The sequence below is a fragment of the Copadichromis virginalis genome, linkage group LG15 (genome assembly GCF_057382275.1).
Source record: "Copadichromis virginalis isolate Kocher_CV1m ecotype Utaka linkage group LG15, C_Virginalis_male_GT1.1, whole genome shotgun sequence".
NCBI lineage: Eukaryota > Metazoa > Chordata > Actinopteri > Cichliformes > Cichlidae > Copadichromis > Copadichromis virginalis.
In genome coordinates, this window is record NC_140632.1 from 36,283,322 (window position 1) to 36,299,508 (window position 16,187).

The 16,187-nt window shown below is 42.6% G+C and overlaps 1 protein-coding gene across 4 annotated transcripts in view; it reads right to left on the bottom strand.

Annotated features, from left to right (window-relative positions):
* Positions 1-583: 583 nt before the first annotated feature.
* Positions 584-16,187, bottom strand: part of camsap2a (calmodulin regulated spectrin-associated protein family, member 2a) — a 45,114-nt gene continuing 29,510 nt past the window's right edge. For 2 of the 4 annotated variants that reach the window (XM_085433183.1, XM_085433180.1), the window contains 12 exons: positions 16,023-16,162; positions 10,722-10,818; positions 10,208-10,304; positions 10,087-10,118; positions 9,931-10,000; positions 7,680-9,819; positions 6,617-6,753; positions 6,010-6,233; positions 5,368-5,440; positions 3,911-4,026; positions 3,398-3,516; positions 584-2,904 (listed from right to left, as the gene is read on the bottom strand). In XM_085433183.1, coding sequence (XP_085289309.1) covers positions 2,599-2,904; positions 3,398-3,516; positions 3,911-4,026; positions 5,368-5,440; positions 6,010-6,233; positions 6,617-6,753; positions 7,680-9,819; positions 9,931-10,000; positions 10,087-10,118; positions 10,208-10,304; positions 10,722-10,818; positions 16,023-16,162 — 3,551 coding nt within the window. In that variant the 3' untranslated portion in view covers positions 584-2,598. Of the gene's footprint in view, positions 2,905-3,397; positions 3,517-3,910; positions 4,027-5,367; positions 5,465-6,009; positions 6,234-6,616; positions 6,754-7,679; positions 9,820-9,930; positions 10,001-10,086; positions 10,119-10,207; positions 10,305-10,721; positions 10,819-16,022; positions 16,163-16,187 lie in introns of all 4 variants that reach the window. The other 2 variants (XM_085433181.1, XM_085433179.1) reach the window with 1 other exon arrangement.

Below are 16,187 nucleotides of genomic sequence, written 5' to 3' on the forward strand. Positions count from 1 at the left end.
GCATGAATTCTTCATTTTTCTGTTTAAAAGTATTTTTCATGTTTCACTTTGCATTTCTGTGAAATGCAACTATAGCATTCCAAAAGTGTCACCAGTTCTGTTTTGCAATGGAAACGTTTGGTATTTATGTCTGCTCAAATGTGGAGCCTTTTTTGTAATGTATTTGTCCCAAAATACAGACATTCATGTTTATGTTAGGGAAGACCAGTGAACATTTCAGTCTTTTATCTTTAATAGGTTTGGAAATATTCATGTTCCAACATTGCCTCAGATTTCAAAGTGTGAAAACACAAACCAAAGAATTTGGACCATAACATTTTATGCAAATGGCCCATGATGATTTCAGATGGAATGACCCTAATTAACCAGGTTGGGCTTTGAAACCCTTCGAAAACACCAATAGTCCAGTGCCATATCTTAGAAATATATATATAAAAAAAAGAAAGAACCCTACGACTAATATTTCCAAAACTGTTTCATGGTTAAATATTATCCTTCCATGAAAAGAGTTTGCTTCTATTAACAACCCCCTCTTTGCATATCCTTTTAAAAATACCCTCATTTGCAATCAACACCACAGACATGCTGATGTCATGCTTTATTTTATTTAATGCAAAATGAAAAAGAAAAATGACACTACATGTTCAGCCACATGTTGAATGAGGGCACAGCGTCTGACGAAACAAAAACAAAGTCATCATAGTGAATAAGTTGCTCACATGAACACACTGCACAATATCATTACAGTTTAAATAATAATCTTCTTTTTAACCTTGGCCTTAAAACAGCCAAATGCAGGCAGACCGAGCTTTCTGCTGACACATCCTTCCAGTAAAGAACATTGAAACACTTCTTCCCCGAGTCGTACTAGATTACAATTTCAAAAACACGTACATGTCTCTTTTGGTCATAAATACCCCCCACCCGTCCCACGCCCCAGTTAAAAACAAAGCACCACGTTGGCAGCTTTATTTTTTGGGGGGAAATCATACCTGCAAATGGTGTTGGATTTGACATTCAGTGGCAAAAGTAACACAACGCTGACGCCGGTTAAACCAAATGGCGAGACTCTACCCGTATGCAGCAACAAGGATCTACCTGCCCTATTCTGCCTTGCATTATTGTGTGAATCTCATCCTAGTGTTAATAGAAAAAAATAAATCTAGCAAAATAACAATGTTACTATAAATTCACAACGTGCTGCATTTAGATGATGGACAAAAATGCTGCTAACACACACGTTTTAGTTGTTCAGGTTGAACCCGTTTCTGTGGTGAAAAAGACGCATAGACATGTTGAAAATGACACAAACACTTCATAATGTGGCCTTTTTAATAAACTGGGAGAAACTACTTATTTTGATGTATCACTTACCTTGTAAATAACAGAACATATCTTTTGCAACTATGAGAAATCTAGCATGTGCTATATTCTAGCTATTCTTACTTAATTTTGGTGGGCCAAAAGTGGCTTATAGCTGGGTGCAGATATGATAATAAAGAGTCTGAGTGTGCATCTTGAATTTAATGTTAATATTTCATCGTTACATAAAGAGAAATACTTTGTAGGTGTCATTATAGCCTGGATATCAGTCCTGATCCCAGTGGCCAGGAGTGTGATTGTACAATATCTTAGTACACTGCAAAGAACCCTACAAGTTGTAGTCGGCAGCATTTCATAATAAAAAATAAATAATACTGAGGAGTTTCATTTGTTCACAAACCTGCTGTGAACCAGCAGCGAGGTGATCTACAACACTGGTTCCCGATCTTTTGGGCTGAAGCAATGCAAATAAACCAGAAAACTGACATTGTACAGCACAAACTGTCTGCACGTGTCCTGACCTACAGGTTGAGAACCAGTGATCTACAGTAACGTCCTGCATTCATTAAAATCACTTCCTCAAAAACAGGGGTTCTGAAAAAGCTGGAACCGCTTTGCTTTGTTGAGCTGAACACATGTATCCTGTGTGGCTAACGCTAGCTGTATGCAATCAGGTTTTTTTTGGCCCTTTGGAGTTTACGTACTTTAATGTACAAACTTTTACTCACACAGGTGAGAAAAGAAAAAAGAGGTTTCTTCCAAATACAAAAGAGGTTGTCGCTTTACACTCACTCTTACACTAAAACAAACGTGCGTAAGGCCACACTTCAACAGGGTAGAGCGAACAAAAGTCAATCTATACATGAATTGAAAACATTCAGAGCTTCAGTGTACGGAGTAAAATGTCCCGGCATTCATACTGTCTCCTTTTTTCTTTCTTTTAATGTTTGGCACATAAAATCAGTCACACGCGCTCTCACACAATGTCTCAAATCTCTTTTTCAAACACAGACATGATTACGTTTACATCATTCCTCGACAGTGTCGTACATTCCAGCTGTTCGTGATCTTTAAAGTCTTATCACTTCTGGTCCGAATAAGAAGGATAAAGGACGGGAATGCAATGAGGAGAACAAACAAAACAAAAGATAAATACGCATTCATCTAACTGGCATTGCAGGTGTTTGAATCTTCATGGATATGTACAGTGAAGTGCTAACCGAGACTGGTTATGTTCAAAGAAGGAAAATGAAATGTTCAGGGTATCAAGTCCCATTAGGACTGGGCAGGCACTACTTTTTTAGGGGTGGCTGGCTTCTTGGTTTGCCAGAGGTGGTTGTGGATTGTCACTGCGTCCACGCTGGCTGACATGGTCTTAGCTGGTATCTGGCTGAACTGCTTCTTGTCTGAGTTGTACTTGTAGAGGCCATCGATCATCTTGCGTGTGATGCTCTTGGGGCCGATGCCCGTCAGCTTGTTGATCTCTTCGGTCTCGGGGCAATAAGTGTAGAGAGCGCGAAACTGGCATCCGGCATCTCGGAACAAAACCAAGAAGTTGTTGGCTTCTGATTTCTCCATTTCCTGTCAAGATCAGGGGAGTAAATGTGGTTAGATAAGTAGGTGACATATGCTTAAGGACACTTGATGTGCTATGTAGATATTTTTTCCTATTTATAAATCTGTGACTTAAAATATCAACAGGATATACAGCTTACAAAACACTCATGATACATGAATTGTGAAGTGGCTATGATCTCTGCAGAGATTATGCCAAATGCTGCATAACTAATCAGATAGTGCCTTACAGTGCGAATGGATAATGAAACATACTGCAAAGGCAAGCCAAGAGTTACTCAAGGCAAAGAAATGGGATAGTCTTCAAAAGGTTTGCACTTCAATCACATCTTGATTGTTTCAAATCCACTGTGATGGTGTACAGAGGCAAATGTACAAAAACTCTGAATTTAAAGACCACTTTATATGAAAATGTACACTAAACATACACCTCAAAGAGAGTCAAAGGTCCCATGTCAGTTTTAATGCAACTGTAAGTATAGTTATGAAGGACATGTACCTCCAAAATCTTGTTCTTTTGCCCCTCGTTGACCTTCCCTGCAAGGCAGCAGTGTGCCAGAGCATTTTGGATGATGTGCTTGTTAGATTTGGCGCTGGGCTCCTTGTACAGCCTCGGTCCTGAAAGAAAGACGGAGGCAGGGAGATCAGGATGGGACTGTTGCCATAGCAACCACTCCAGTGATGTCAAAGGAAAGACTTGTTTGCTTGGTTTTACTCTTTCTGCTGCTGAATCGTGTATGACGATAGCTAAGGGTAGGGTTACCAGTTAGTCTGACAGAGGAATGTGAGCTATTTGAATCAGAAACAACTGTTTATATCACTACTTTGAACTGCAATCAGTACAAACGGAAACCCAGCTTCAGACAATGAGATCAACATAAAAAAAAAATAAATAAATAAAAACAAATCTCCAATGGATAGAACAAAGATCTAATTTAACAACTGTATGTTGTGAATATTTGCCACTTTTAATATGTGTCTATAAACTAAGACGTGTACTGAGTTAACCTACCAGTGTACTCTGTATTTGATGTAACAGAAGAGGTGGTGGATCCATTTTCCCAGTCCTTTTCTCCATTCCTGCTGCTGGAGCGACTGGGGGACAGGAAACCATCAGCAGAGTCAGGCCTAGAAAACACACACACACACACACACACACACACACACACACACACACACACACACACACACACACAGACCGTTAGTTTACCTCTCTGGATGTGTGCTGATCCTGAACACTCAGCACAGCATACTGCCGGCACTGCTATTCAGTTCAGTTTGGTCATCAAAAGAAAGGACTTGGTTTGGGTTTTAGCTGTGTGACAAAGTCATGATAACCAGGGCAGCAGCAAAGCTTGCAAGCGCAGGCAGTGAATACAGTTTGGTGCATTAAGCTCAGTAAAAAAAATGTCAGATACATTTTTTGTGCAGGATTTGGCATTTACTTGCTCTCACTGTAAGACTCTTTGCATTTGGAGTATTTTAACTTCACAATATTAAATCAAATGCTGCTTTTTACATGGACACCACCAAATTACATGATCTGTGCCATGCATTTGGTAAATATAAGCAAAGAAAATGCAAAGTAAGAGCAATTAGGCCAACTTGTGCAACTAAACTGACCATATTAACAAGTCATTTCAGCTTTCTTTGAATAAAAAAAATGTGTTTATGACTTGATAAGATGGATGCTCTACCTCGGGTGTGCATTGAGTTTGTCAAGCAGTGGTTCTGAATAAATCACCTGGTGTTTTATCAGACGTAAATAACCAAAGCAGGTGTGGACATTGGTGAGAACAGCACAGCAGAAGGGTAAGCAGGAAAGAAAAAAGTGATTGTTTTGTGATGGTGATACTGAAGGAAGCATAGCGGACCTGCTTTGAAGTTAGTTATGAGTGTCTCAACGAAAAAACATTTGCTTTTGCTTAAAGTGCTTACACAATCCCTAACAAAACCCATTGTGGTCTAAAGGGTTTTCAGTGCAGGATTGGGCTCAGGACAGCATGAATTGCCTTTAAGATTTCACCGTCAACCAGAAAAACTAACCTTCTCCTTCTCAGTTTAGGAGAGCCCAGAAAGTAGAAGAGACCGCTAGAGGCTAAACTAGAACTTCTGACGTGTCAAACAACATGAAAGGAAAGCGTTAAAAGGGAAGACTGAGAGAAAACAGGAAAAATGTTAGATCTGAGAGTTAGAGTTAGTCTGCTGGTCCAATTAAATGCACATCACGGCAGGTGTGAAGGATAAAACTCCTACTGTAACACCGGAGAGCACTTCAGCACGTGCTCTGCCTGAGAAGGCAGTGCGAGTTTACTCTGTACTATATATCTGGCATGGATTTAAGGCTCTTACAGCAAGTAGAAAAGGTTAAAGCAGTAAAATTATTTACTGCTGAATGGAACACAAAAATCTAAACCAAGTGTTAAACCTGTTTCATTTTGGGGGAAAAAGAACCCAGTAACATCTCACCTTGCTGCTCTCTTCTCAGAGTGAACGCTGTCGTTGTCTCCCAGGTTGAGTGAAGCAAGGGACAAGCTGGAGACTGAAAAGACACGCTGGCGTGAACCTGGATGTGAGATAATCACACGTGGCACAACACAACACGACACGATTACACCACAGCACGAATGAAAACACCACCGGACTGTCCACGGTGTTTTGTGCCACCTGCGACAGCATTAGAGCCTCAGTGCTGCGACTGAAATGTCTCACAACCACAAATACATGCAAAACTGACTAATATGATGCATAATTAAACACATATTCAGTAAAATCAGATCATATAATGCTTTTTTAAAAATATACACATATCACACATGCATACACTGATGCTGCTTCCTTCAACGTGAGGTTTTAATTTGTTATTTTAGAATAATTTTTCAGTATACTAATTATTATTATTATTGCATTAATATCAATGCCATATATTAGCTTGATATTTTTACTACCGTATATAAAACAGCATTTAAGGAAACATCAGGAGGAAGGCAGCGCTCAGCTGGTTGCTTAACACAGTCTAAGGTGGCACAATGCACTGCAGCAGCGAGACACTGATGTGACAGACGAGATGGCATTGACCTCTCTAAGAGAGGGGGTCATCTCCATGGTTACCTGTGGCAGCCCTCACGGGGGTTTTGGGTGAGTCCATGCTGTCGCGATGGATAGACTTCGGTCGCCCTCGCCTCTGTTTGGCCCCTGCCGCGGGTCGAGGTTTAATGACGGTGTCCATGTCCTCCATCAGCTTCAGCTGCTTCCTCCGGAGGTACTCCTGCTTGATGAACTCCTTCCTGGCCTTGTCCTCCTCCTTCCTGACACGCTCCTCTTCGGCTTTCAGTCTGAACAGATGCAGGGATGGAAGGAGAGTAAGATACTTTGAAATGCTAAATTCACCATATAAGAGACAGCCGATTGATTGGTAAATATTGCACTGCACCGCTATTAAAAAGAGACTAGTTATTTGGCAAGATGTTGAACGTTAATCAGGTCTATAAGTCTTAGATATATTAAGCAAATATTGGGACATAATGGGCTTTAGAAAGCTGTGACGTTACTATTACTATCTTGTGATGTTTCATAAATGGACAGAATGAAGAAAATACATGGAAGATAATACAAAATGGAAACAAAAAATATGAGGAAAAAGTAGGAAAAAGATTCTAGTAAAGCATCAAATAAAATCTCAACAAACAAGTTAATTTTTTTTCTCAGACGGACACACCGAGCTTCCTCTTTTTTCTGCTCCAGCTCAGCTTCCAGCTGCATCTTCTTCTGCTGGCTCTCCTTTTCCCTTCGCATCCTTTTCTCCAGCAGTGCAGCCCTCTTCTGCGCCATGTTCTCCTCTGCTTTTCCATCCTCCTGTAGGAACACAAGGCAGCTGGGTTAAAGTGTGTGTGTGAGGTAATGCAAGCTGCTGTGTCAATTTATGAATATTATACGTTTAGCTGTTTATCTGTTTTTCATCAAGCAAAGTTGACCTTCTGTGGTTGTGATGAAAATCCAGAGCTGGCAGAACCGAGTGTCATTTTGATACCCAGTAAATCCTTTTTATTGTTGTTTTGTTCAATCTAATCTGATATAATGAAGAGGTGACTCTAAACCTGGATTGTGGAAAGGTCAACATGCTCTTGTAATATTAAATGAAGCATTCAAAAGGGCTTGCAGAAGCCACAGAACAGAGGAATTTCTCAGGGCCAGAAAGAGCACATTCATTTGAAGGCTTTCTAAACACTTTATTATGCAGCAGACGCTTTGTTTCATGTCTCTGTGGTTAACGCTGTAATATCTGAGTTCAGACTATAAATATAAACACACGTGACGAAATGAATTTGAATTCAGCTGTTTCTAATGGTGGCACAGCAAACTTCTAATGCAACTCAACTACAAATCTGATTCCTGTAGAGGTTAATTCATGTGACCGCTCATTGCTCATCCCTCTGTATCCACCCTCGTTTTCTAGCCGACCCATCTTCAGCCCCGTGTTTCCACAGCTGCGCCTGAATTATTCACAGCAGCCCCAGTTTTGTGACCCACATTGAAGCCCAGACAGCAGTTAGCAGCAGCCGTAGAAGCTATAAAGGGGAAGATGATACTATCCTCAAACAGCATATATCCTGTGCTACTTATCATCTTCACCTAGGAACAAAAACTGTTTCCCTATGAAAACAATCATTTCTGCCCAATTACAAATATGTCTGTAGGTTTTTTCAATTTGTTTTCAACTCAGCGACACGTTTAAATGCCACTCGGGTTGTGCGTGTGTTAATTTTTGTGATTTAGCCTACCTTGAAAAAGAAACCACGGCACAGCTTCTGTTCATCATCTAGGCTTTCCGCATCCCCCTGCTGCATCTCCAGGCTTTCATCCAGAGTTGGATCCTCTAGCGGTTTCACCACTGACAGAGGAACTTCAATCAAACTGCTTTTGGCTTGACCAGACAATTCTGACTGGAAAGGGATCTCTGTTGGCATCACCGTGAAGGTCTCTATCACAGGGTGGGCTAGAACTTCAGGGAATGTTGACTCTAAAGTAGGTTTGAGCTCTATATCTGACTTCTGAGCTTTCTGGTAATCTGTTTCCATGTCAGTGGTCTTGGATTGGTGGGGAGTTTCTGTTTCCTGGGTTTGGGAATTAGTACCTACTTCACTTTGCTCTTTTTTGTTCTGCAGTTTTGGGGAGGGGGAGCCGGCTATACCCACAAGCTCTCGCTCTGGGGAAAGGAGGGAATGTGTTTCCTTGTTTTTATCTGCAACTGGAGCAACCGTCTCCAAATTGGCGGTTGCTGGTTTCTCCCCCATGTAAACGAAGGAACTTGCCAGGGGCTGGCAGGGAGAAAATCGCCGTAGCCTTGGGATGCTATCGACAGACTGTGGCGCGGTTAGGACGCGACTGTAGGGGGCCAGCTTGAGCTCGCTGGGTCGAGGGGTGCGAGGATTACGTGAGTGGAAGGATGCAGATTTCCGTTTGATGCTGGTTGGAGAGCGATGGGTGGAACGAGGGGAGTCAGCCGGAGAAGAGGGTCCCGAGGATCGAGTGACGGCTCCGGCTCGACCGTGCTTCTGTGGCGAGGGGTTTGTATGTGGAGGAGGGATGACCCACGCCTGCTGCTGTTTTTGCTCCCTCATGGCCATGATTACTTCTTGCTGCTGAGCCAATCGCTGCATCTCAGTTTGGAGGAAGGCCAAAGAGTGGTTGAGTTTCTCAATTGAACGTGTATACTCTGTGAGATCCACTTCTGTCAGCTGAGCGTGGCTTTGTCCGCCTTCCTCACCTGCACCGGGAGATTTTTGCCAACAGGAAGCCGTGCTGCTTTGCTCTGCCCCGTCAGGTGTGTCTGCCTTGTTCCTCCCAAATTTAAAGGTAGGACTTGTACTTGCTGACTTTCCTTCTCCCTCAGTTTTTCCTCCCTCTTCTCCACTTGCTGCACCGTCACCTTTTCTCTTTACCACGTTTAGGAATGCTGAGTGGCCCATCTTTTGCCGATGCCTTGTAAAAGCTGCCTCCACTTTCTTCTTCTGCGCCTCAATAGCTTTCCGTTTCTCCTCGAGCCTCATCCGCAGCTGCACCATCTCTGTAGCCATGACCTGAGCGGGGTCATTGGGTGGAAGCTGGACAGGTGTGGGTGACGGCTGTGAAATAGGGGGCGGTGTGCTTTGTTGGCGGACCGGGCTGTGCTCAGGGGTCGGGGCCCATGAGACAGATAATGGGAGCCCAAATTCAGAGCCCTCCGGAGTGGTCTTCAGCGAGCTGCAGCTGCCCCTTCCTGAGTCTGGTGCTGATGGATTAAGCTTCTTCATCTTCTGCTCAGCAAAGCTAGTCATCTTTACTGCTGAAGGGGATTTGCTTTGACTGCTTGGGCAGGGGCTCGGCGTGTCCATGTCCAGCTCCATGTTCACAGAGCAGTCTTTCAGAGAGGAATCTTCATCCAGCATGTCCTCTGTTTGGATATGGATGCCAGTGTCCACTTCTGTGGTGTCCGTTGTGCTCAAAGGTCCTTTGGAGTCCACCTCTGACACTGGATCTAAAGCACCAACGCCGGCACCATGTTCCTGACTATGCAGAAAGAAACCATTGTTGATGCCCTCCACTGGTGGCCTGGTTGGGCTTTGGATAATCTGGAGGGCTTCCTCCGTGGACGGAGTTGTTTCTGTAACTCCTCTGTGTCCGTTGGAGTACCCTTGCTTGCTCGGCTCCATGCCAGCAAGGCTGTCTGGGCAGCCTTCCTCTTCAATGCCGACACTCTGACCATTCACTGGCTGGAAGGACAGGTTGCGCTTCATTCCACGGGGCATGTGAAGGACCTTGAAACCAGAACCATCATCCGTGCTGACAGACCTGACCATGCCACGTGTGGAGGGAACAGTGGCAGGCGCAGACTCCTCTTTATCAAAGGGGATGTCAAAGGACACACCGTAAGGCCCAGATCTTAACACAAAAGACAAAACAAAAAACAACAAGAAATTGTAATTTAATTTAGCAGATTTGGTTAACAAATGATAAAAGGTTAGACATAAAGAGGGCAATGATAACACTCACCTCTTCTCTTTTGGCCAGGTACCGAGATTGCCATCAACAAAGGACATCGAGGTTGACCTCTTGATCTCTCCTGTAAGACGCATATGATGAGTAACAATCACAACAGAATGCTTTTGTATATACTTTGTATGTATTTCCATAAATAAATATAATCACCTGAGTTTCGGGGCTGGGGCCGCAGGGGTAAACTTGAGAACGAGAGAGACAAACATGATGATGGGAACTGAGAATTTTCTGCCACCTGATTTCTTGTCATTGTAACTTGGTGCTAACATACCTGGGTCTTTCAGGGCTTGGGGGCCTTTCCATAAAACTCTTCTTAGTTGCCTTGGAGATGGGGATTACAGGGAAATTCTTCAAGAAGGATGAGGGCTCTGACGTGATAAGACAAATAAAAATGATCGCACTGTGGTTTTTCAATAGACACAATGTAATATTGCATGATCCTTATCTGATTAATTTGTGTATGATTCAGAGAAAAAACATTACCATACTTAGTTACTGCTGCTTCGCTACAAATCGTGACACTAGCATGACTATAGCTACTTTAAATTTAATTGAAATGACATTACATTTTAGGTTAGCTTCCCCTTCATCCATAGTTTACAATGATTTGTGTTTATTGGAATTGTGTATGTTGGAATGAACGTCTGGCCATATGGTTGATTATGCATCTTTGTTCGATCATGTACGCTTTAATGTCTGAATTTTATTCAAAACTGTGAAGCAATTTGTGTCTCTTTGAAAAATGCTATACAAATAAAGTTGCAGGGTTAGAATTTGACACTTGCCTGTGCCTTCGGTATCAAGCTTTCTTGGTTCCACAAATGACGGTTTGACCACCTCAAACCACCAAAACAGCTCTGCCATGAACACCAGGTAGTTATTCTGGGGAGGAAAACAAGAGCAAGATTGAAACCATTCAAAAACACGTAAATGCTACAGCACAGAGAATAAAATCCGGATGAGTCCAAAACAGCTTCATTCAACTGCATTGTCTGATTTGTCCAGCAGGTGTCTCTGTTAAGCTGAGGTATCATAAACTTGTATTGTACCCTGTGTATATATGACTAATTAGTTGATAGAATATCCTCTTTAAGAGAAACATGCCTCACAGTTCAAACAACTGTAGAGTCATTTACAGGGAAATTATATTTTCTCTGTGTTGGCTCAGGCAATGTAAATGATGCTAAAGCAAATAGTAACAGTGCTAGTCGATTAAGACATTAACCTCATTTACAAAATAGAGGTCACCTGCATCCAACCTGAATGAGACTGAGAGTCAGAGCTCAAAGGGATTTAACACTGCTGTGCCAGGTCGTGTCCACGTTTGAATTGGGTCAACATACACGAGGAGGTGAAACTGCTGGAGGAGAGTGCACTGCGCTGCAAAAAACATCAATCTTACAAAGTCCCTGACTCAGTATTTCATTCTCCCAAAGCACTGTTGTTTGTTTCCTTATAATAATGGGAAAAAAGCTTATTCTCTAGAAACATTGCCTTTCTTCTGCTCCCTCCTTTCTAAATTCTTTCAACCTGTCACTGTCTTGAAACAAAGAAATGACCAAATAACATGTCTCCAATCCAAACAGATGAGATTCATTTACAGTAATCAATTTATGCTGAATGATCAGGCCAAATTGTACAGTTTTTCTTTATTCACTCACAGACACACACAAATGCAAATGAGTGGAGTAAAGCACGACCTTGAGGAATCCCACCCTCTACCAGCTCTCAGTCCACGGTCTCCAGACAAAGACAATGGTGCGTGCTCCAGCTCTAAAGAAGCCTGACTCAAGTCATGAGCAGCATCTTTCTGTACCAGTCAAACACCAGAGCGCACGTGTCAACTGAAGCACAAAACCACACCAGGAAGGACGGAGGCAATTAACACCAGCACCCTGCTTGGCTGGAGGGGGGGGGGTGTTACTGCAGCATTTCACATGGTTTTGTTTCCCGTCTAATTCACATGCGAGCGTGCAGGGCTGCAAGAAGACGAAAAGGCGTGTCTGCTGCAGAATCCTGCTCCGCTGGTGTGAGAAGCAGTGGAGCACATGGTTAACAAAGTCGTTAGAGTTGAGTAAGCAAAGAATTACTAATGAACTCCAAATCAAATAGTGCTGGTTACCTTTTAGGTGTGTTCAGCATGTGAAGCACTCCTCAGAAGAAATAAAAAGCAGGAAAAAAATGACTGAATGAGAAAGAGACAAAGATCTCCTGTCATCCGCCCTTCCCAGATTGGTGCCACCAGCTTACTTGTTCTCTCCTCCCATCTGTTCGCCCGACTACTACTGACACACCAGGTGTGAGTGTTTTTGCTCAATACCCCCAGCCTCAGCACTCACACACACACACACACACTCAGTCTGATCCCTTAAACCAACCACTGCACCACCACCACACCTATCTCCCCAGTGAATGGCATTACTGCCTCGTGGGTTGCCAGGTCTGCAGCATTGCCAAGTTCCCTGTCTGCAGATTTGAGTGTGTGCCGCTCAGAATGAAGTCAGATTGGTGATTACTAGAAGACTAGAAGATCAGAGCTGAGAGTGGTGGGGTGGGGGAAGCTAATCCACTTTGCGGGTATAGGAATAAACACCCTCCCCCTCCTCCCCTGTATGTGCCACACACATACACAACAGTGAAACATTCAAATGCATAGGAAAATATATACCAACAAAGCCCCTAGAAATGATGTTGAAGATGCGGCCTATAGCCACACAGTGAGCATTCAGAGGGAATTAATCTTAACAGTCACTGGGCCAGAGGGTTGCTTAAAGGATCTACGTCCAGCAGCCAGCCAGACAGACTCACTCCAATCTGGAAAAACCATCCTTTGGTCTTTCGCCAAGTTTATCAGACAGCTGCCAGACGCTTATTGAAAGACGGTAGGAGAAAACATTTGGATTTTTAGAAGCGATTGCTCAGAGACACGTAGTATCGAACATCATATTACTTCCTGTAACCCTGCCACTCTTTACCTGACAGTGAAGAGGAAATTATACTAGACTGCAATGTGCGTTGACTACAGCCACGGCTATTATATGTAATCCTGTGTGCCACTTTAGGAGTAAAAGTGCCATCCTTCACTGCTGACAGTCAGATCATAAACAAATGACTAATTGAGAATCACGTTGAAGAGGGAGATTATGAATTATTGTAAGTGTGTTAACTGCCTCCTCAGGGCAACCGCAGCATGTTTGCGAGGAACCTCGTGGTACAAAAGGAGCTGGTGAATTTCATTTATCTTCCTTGAGTCCACAGATAGCCACTATGATGTGTGAGGAATTAATTAAACATAGAGCCAGTAAATGGGAGCGGGTTGGGTGATTTAGTGGTCTGGTGTCCATTAGCAAATAATGGCCTTAGGTAATGTATGTGATATATGGCTTTTGGGTTCCTTACAGAAAGGAAGAAAGTGTTTTGCTTCTTACTAAGGTATACTGAACAAAATGTCAAGTCAACCTGTCATCACCATACATGCAAATTTTGTGTAACTTGAGAGGAAAGAGTGCAGACTCTTAATCTTGGAGAGGGCTACGTATTTACCAGAAAGAGACCTGGTGTCTGACATGAAGATATCAGGCAGACTAGTTTGGGGGTGTGTGGGCAATAAATGTTCCCACTGTAACGCTTCATGCTCTTTTCCAATTTTCTGCATCTGATTTCTTAGGAAGACTGATAACATCTATTAAATGATCTTCTCCACACCAGCTAGAGTTGATTATTTGAGCTAAACTGTGGCATCTTCCAGGTTCTCTCTTTACTGCAATCCTATATTCTGATGCACTTTATTGTCACGTGTTATATCTTATGAATTATGACTATTTTAATGTCAATCAATTGAGGAGTGTGTTTTTAACTGTGTTTGGAAACCACCAGCTCTAATCTCCGCTAACCACATCTGGCAGCAGCATTATCATAGGGACACTTTCACAGAGGCAAAGTGTGAGTCTATTGTGTGTGTTACTGTAACACGTGTGCCCAATCTTGTCATCACTTTCTCAAAGATAGTGTCCCATTTACTCTGTTTCCTCGCTCCTTCTCCTTCCTAATTGTTTCAAACTGTGTTATCACACCTTCTTGTCGCTTCTCTCCAGTTTCCACTTTTTTCCACATCAACACCTCGTGCGCCTCCCCTCCCCTCTAAGCGGAGGCTCATTCTCTGTAATATGGTCTCCATCAGCGTGCCGAGCAACAACATATGACCCCCAAGGGTGTGACTCCCTGCAATCTGGGTCAAGGTTACTGAATCTAACTAGTTCTGTGTGCATTCGTGTCTGCCGCACTGCTTCTCTCAGGCAATTACTGTGCCTGCTGAGGCTGCTCTACCCCTCCTGAAATCAGTGTCAGCAAAATGCTGCTAATGGCTGGTTCACAAAGCTTGGTGATTATTTTTTTGACACCATGTTGAAAAGAACGCATGTGCTTTGGGCGGAAATTGATATGTCTCTTTTTGCTCTTTTTTTTTTTTTAGAAATTTTGTGCAAAATAAAGCATGTAAAGGGCACTTTCCTCTAAATATGAATACATTTCATTACTTTTGGCATATAATGATACTTTCAATACTTTCTACCTTCATCATTTTGCTGGATTTCAGCTTCAAAACTGCTTTTTTCAGCGTGTTTCCTTTAGATATTAGACATATTTTAGTCAGTTTGGACAGTCCCCTGAGGTTTGTCCTTTCAGTGACCTGTATTGTGTGTGTGCTCAGAGCTCTCCTACATCTGAGGACATGCTGAGGTGACAGTCAGGGAAAGTCAAACTTATCCAGACACATCAACTTATTTTTCCCCTGCCCGTGCAGCTCTCGGGCAAAACACACTGAGACCGACACACTAAAAACAAACTCATGAGCATGAGAGAGGGAACGTTAGATCAAACCACTGAGCAAACACAAGTGCACTGTGGTTGTGGCAACCACTGGCTATAATGGCAATTTGATGATAAATTAGTAGGTATGCAACAGAAATATATATATATATATATATGTATATGCAGTATGCACACCAGCTGACCAAGTAAACATACTGAAATGTTGTGGATTCAAAGACAGAGTGGAACATTAGTGAGAGGGTAAAATAAGCTCTTTCCTGTGTGTCTCGAGTGACCTATATATGTTTTTATGGTAACGGCAGAAAAGCAGGGCTGAGCTTAATGTAAAATGCGGACTGTCTCCATGGCACTCCAGCTGCAATACACATTCATACACCAAGAAACCACACACACACAGAGAAACAACAGTGTTATAGACGAGAGAGGACTGAAGGATTTATAAATCAGAAAGGTCTCTGTCAAGAGAAACTAATACTGTCTGAGAAAGGTCAGCAAACATGAGGAGAAACATCATTAGTAAAATTCCTTAAAAGCAGTGGCAACTTTTTAAATGAAATAAACGAGCAAAAGAAAAAGGATGGTTGGAGAAGAAGAAAGAGTAACTAGAGAAGGAAATTAGGAAATGAAGATGAAAAGAAAACAAACAATGGAAAGCAAGTTACAGGGCAGAAAAATGAACGCAAGCATAGACTGTTTGGAGGAAAAGGCTGAGTGGAGCTCTCCAAGCTTGTGGCTGGTGAAGACGGATAGTTTGGACTGAAAGTTTCTTTTCCACAGCGTGACTCACCACACTGGCCTACACTGCTGCACACTTCTCTTGTTTCATTTAGCCTGAATCTAACACCACATGGGGTTCTAATCTGTGTCGGTACAACACTTATGAATAATTTTAAAGTGTTTTGAAAAAAAGTCATCAAGTCTGACTGGGACTGACATCGCAAACTAGTGTTTTAAATAGAGCAGGGGGCACTGCGGACAGGGTTTGGATTTTCTGCTAACAGACATTTTTTACTGGGTACCATTCTAACGTTTTAGCAGCTAAAATTCTATTTTTACAACACTGTAATGACTGAGAGTGAAGAATCTGTTTACAGTGAGAACCATGAGACCGCCAAGCAACCAGTAAACCAACAAACCAAAATCAGCATCACAATGCAAGCCTCAGATCACACCACAAACGCAAATGCAGTGCCTAAAAATGTATTCTTACAATCTTATATATTAACTTAAGCAAGTATTTCATTAGACAGTAGTACCTTGACGGTGGAGGAGGCGTAGAGCATGTCTTCCAGGCTGAAGTGACAGCAGCTGTTCAGGTTGTCTTTGCAGAAGTCTTGTATTAGCTGCAGGTTGTACAGTCGATCAGCCAGACTCATATTCTCCTTCAGGCAAACATCTGGGAGGGCAGAGAGATCCATCAG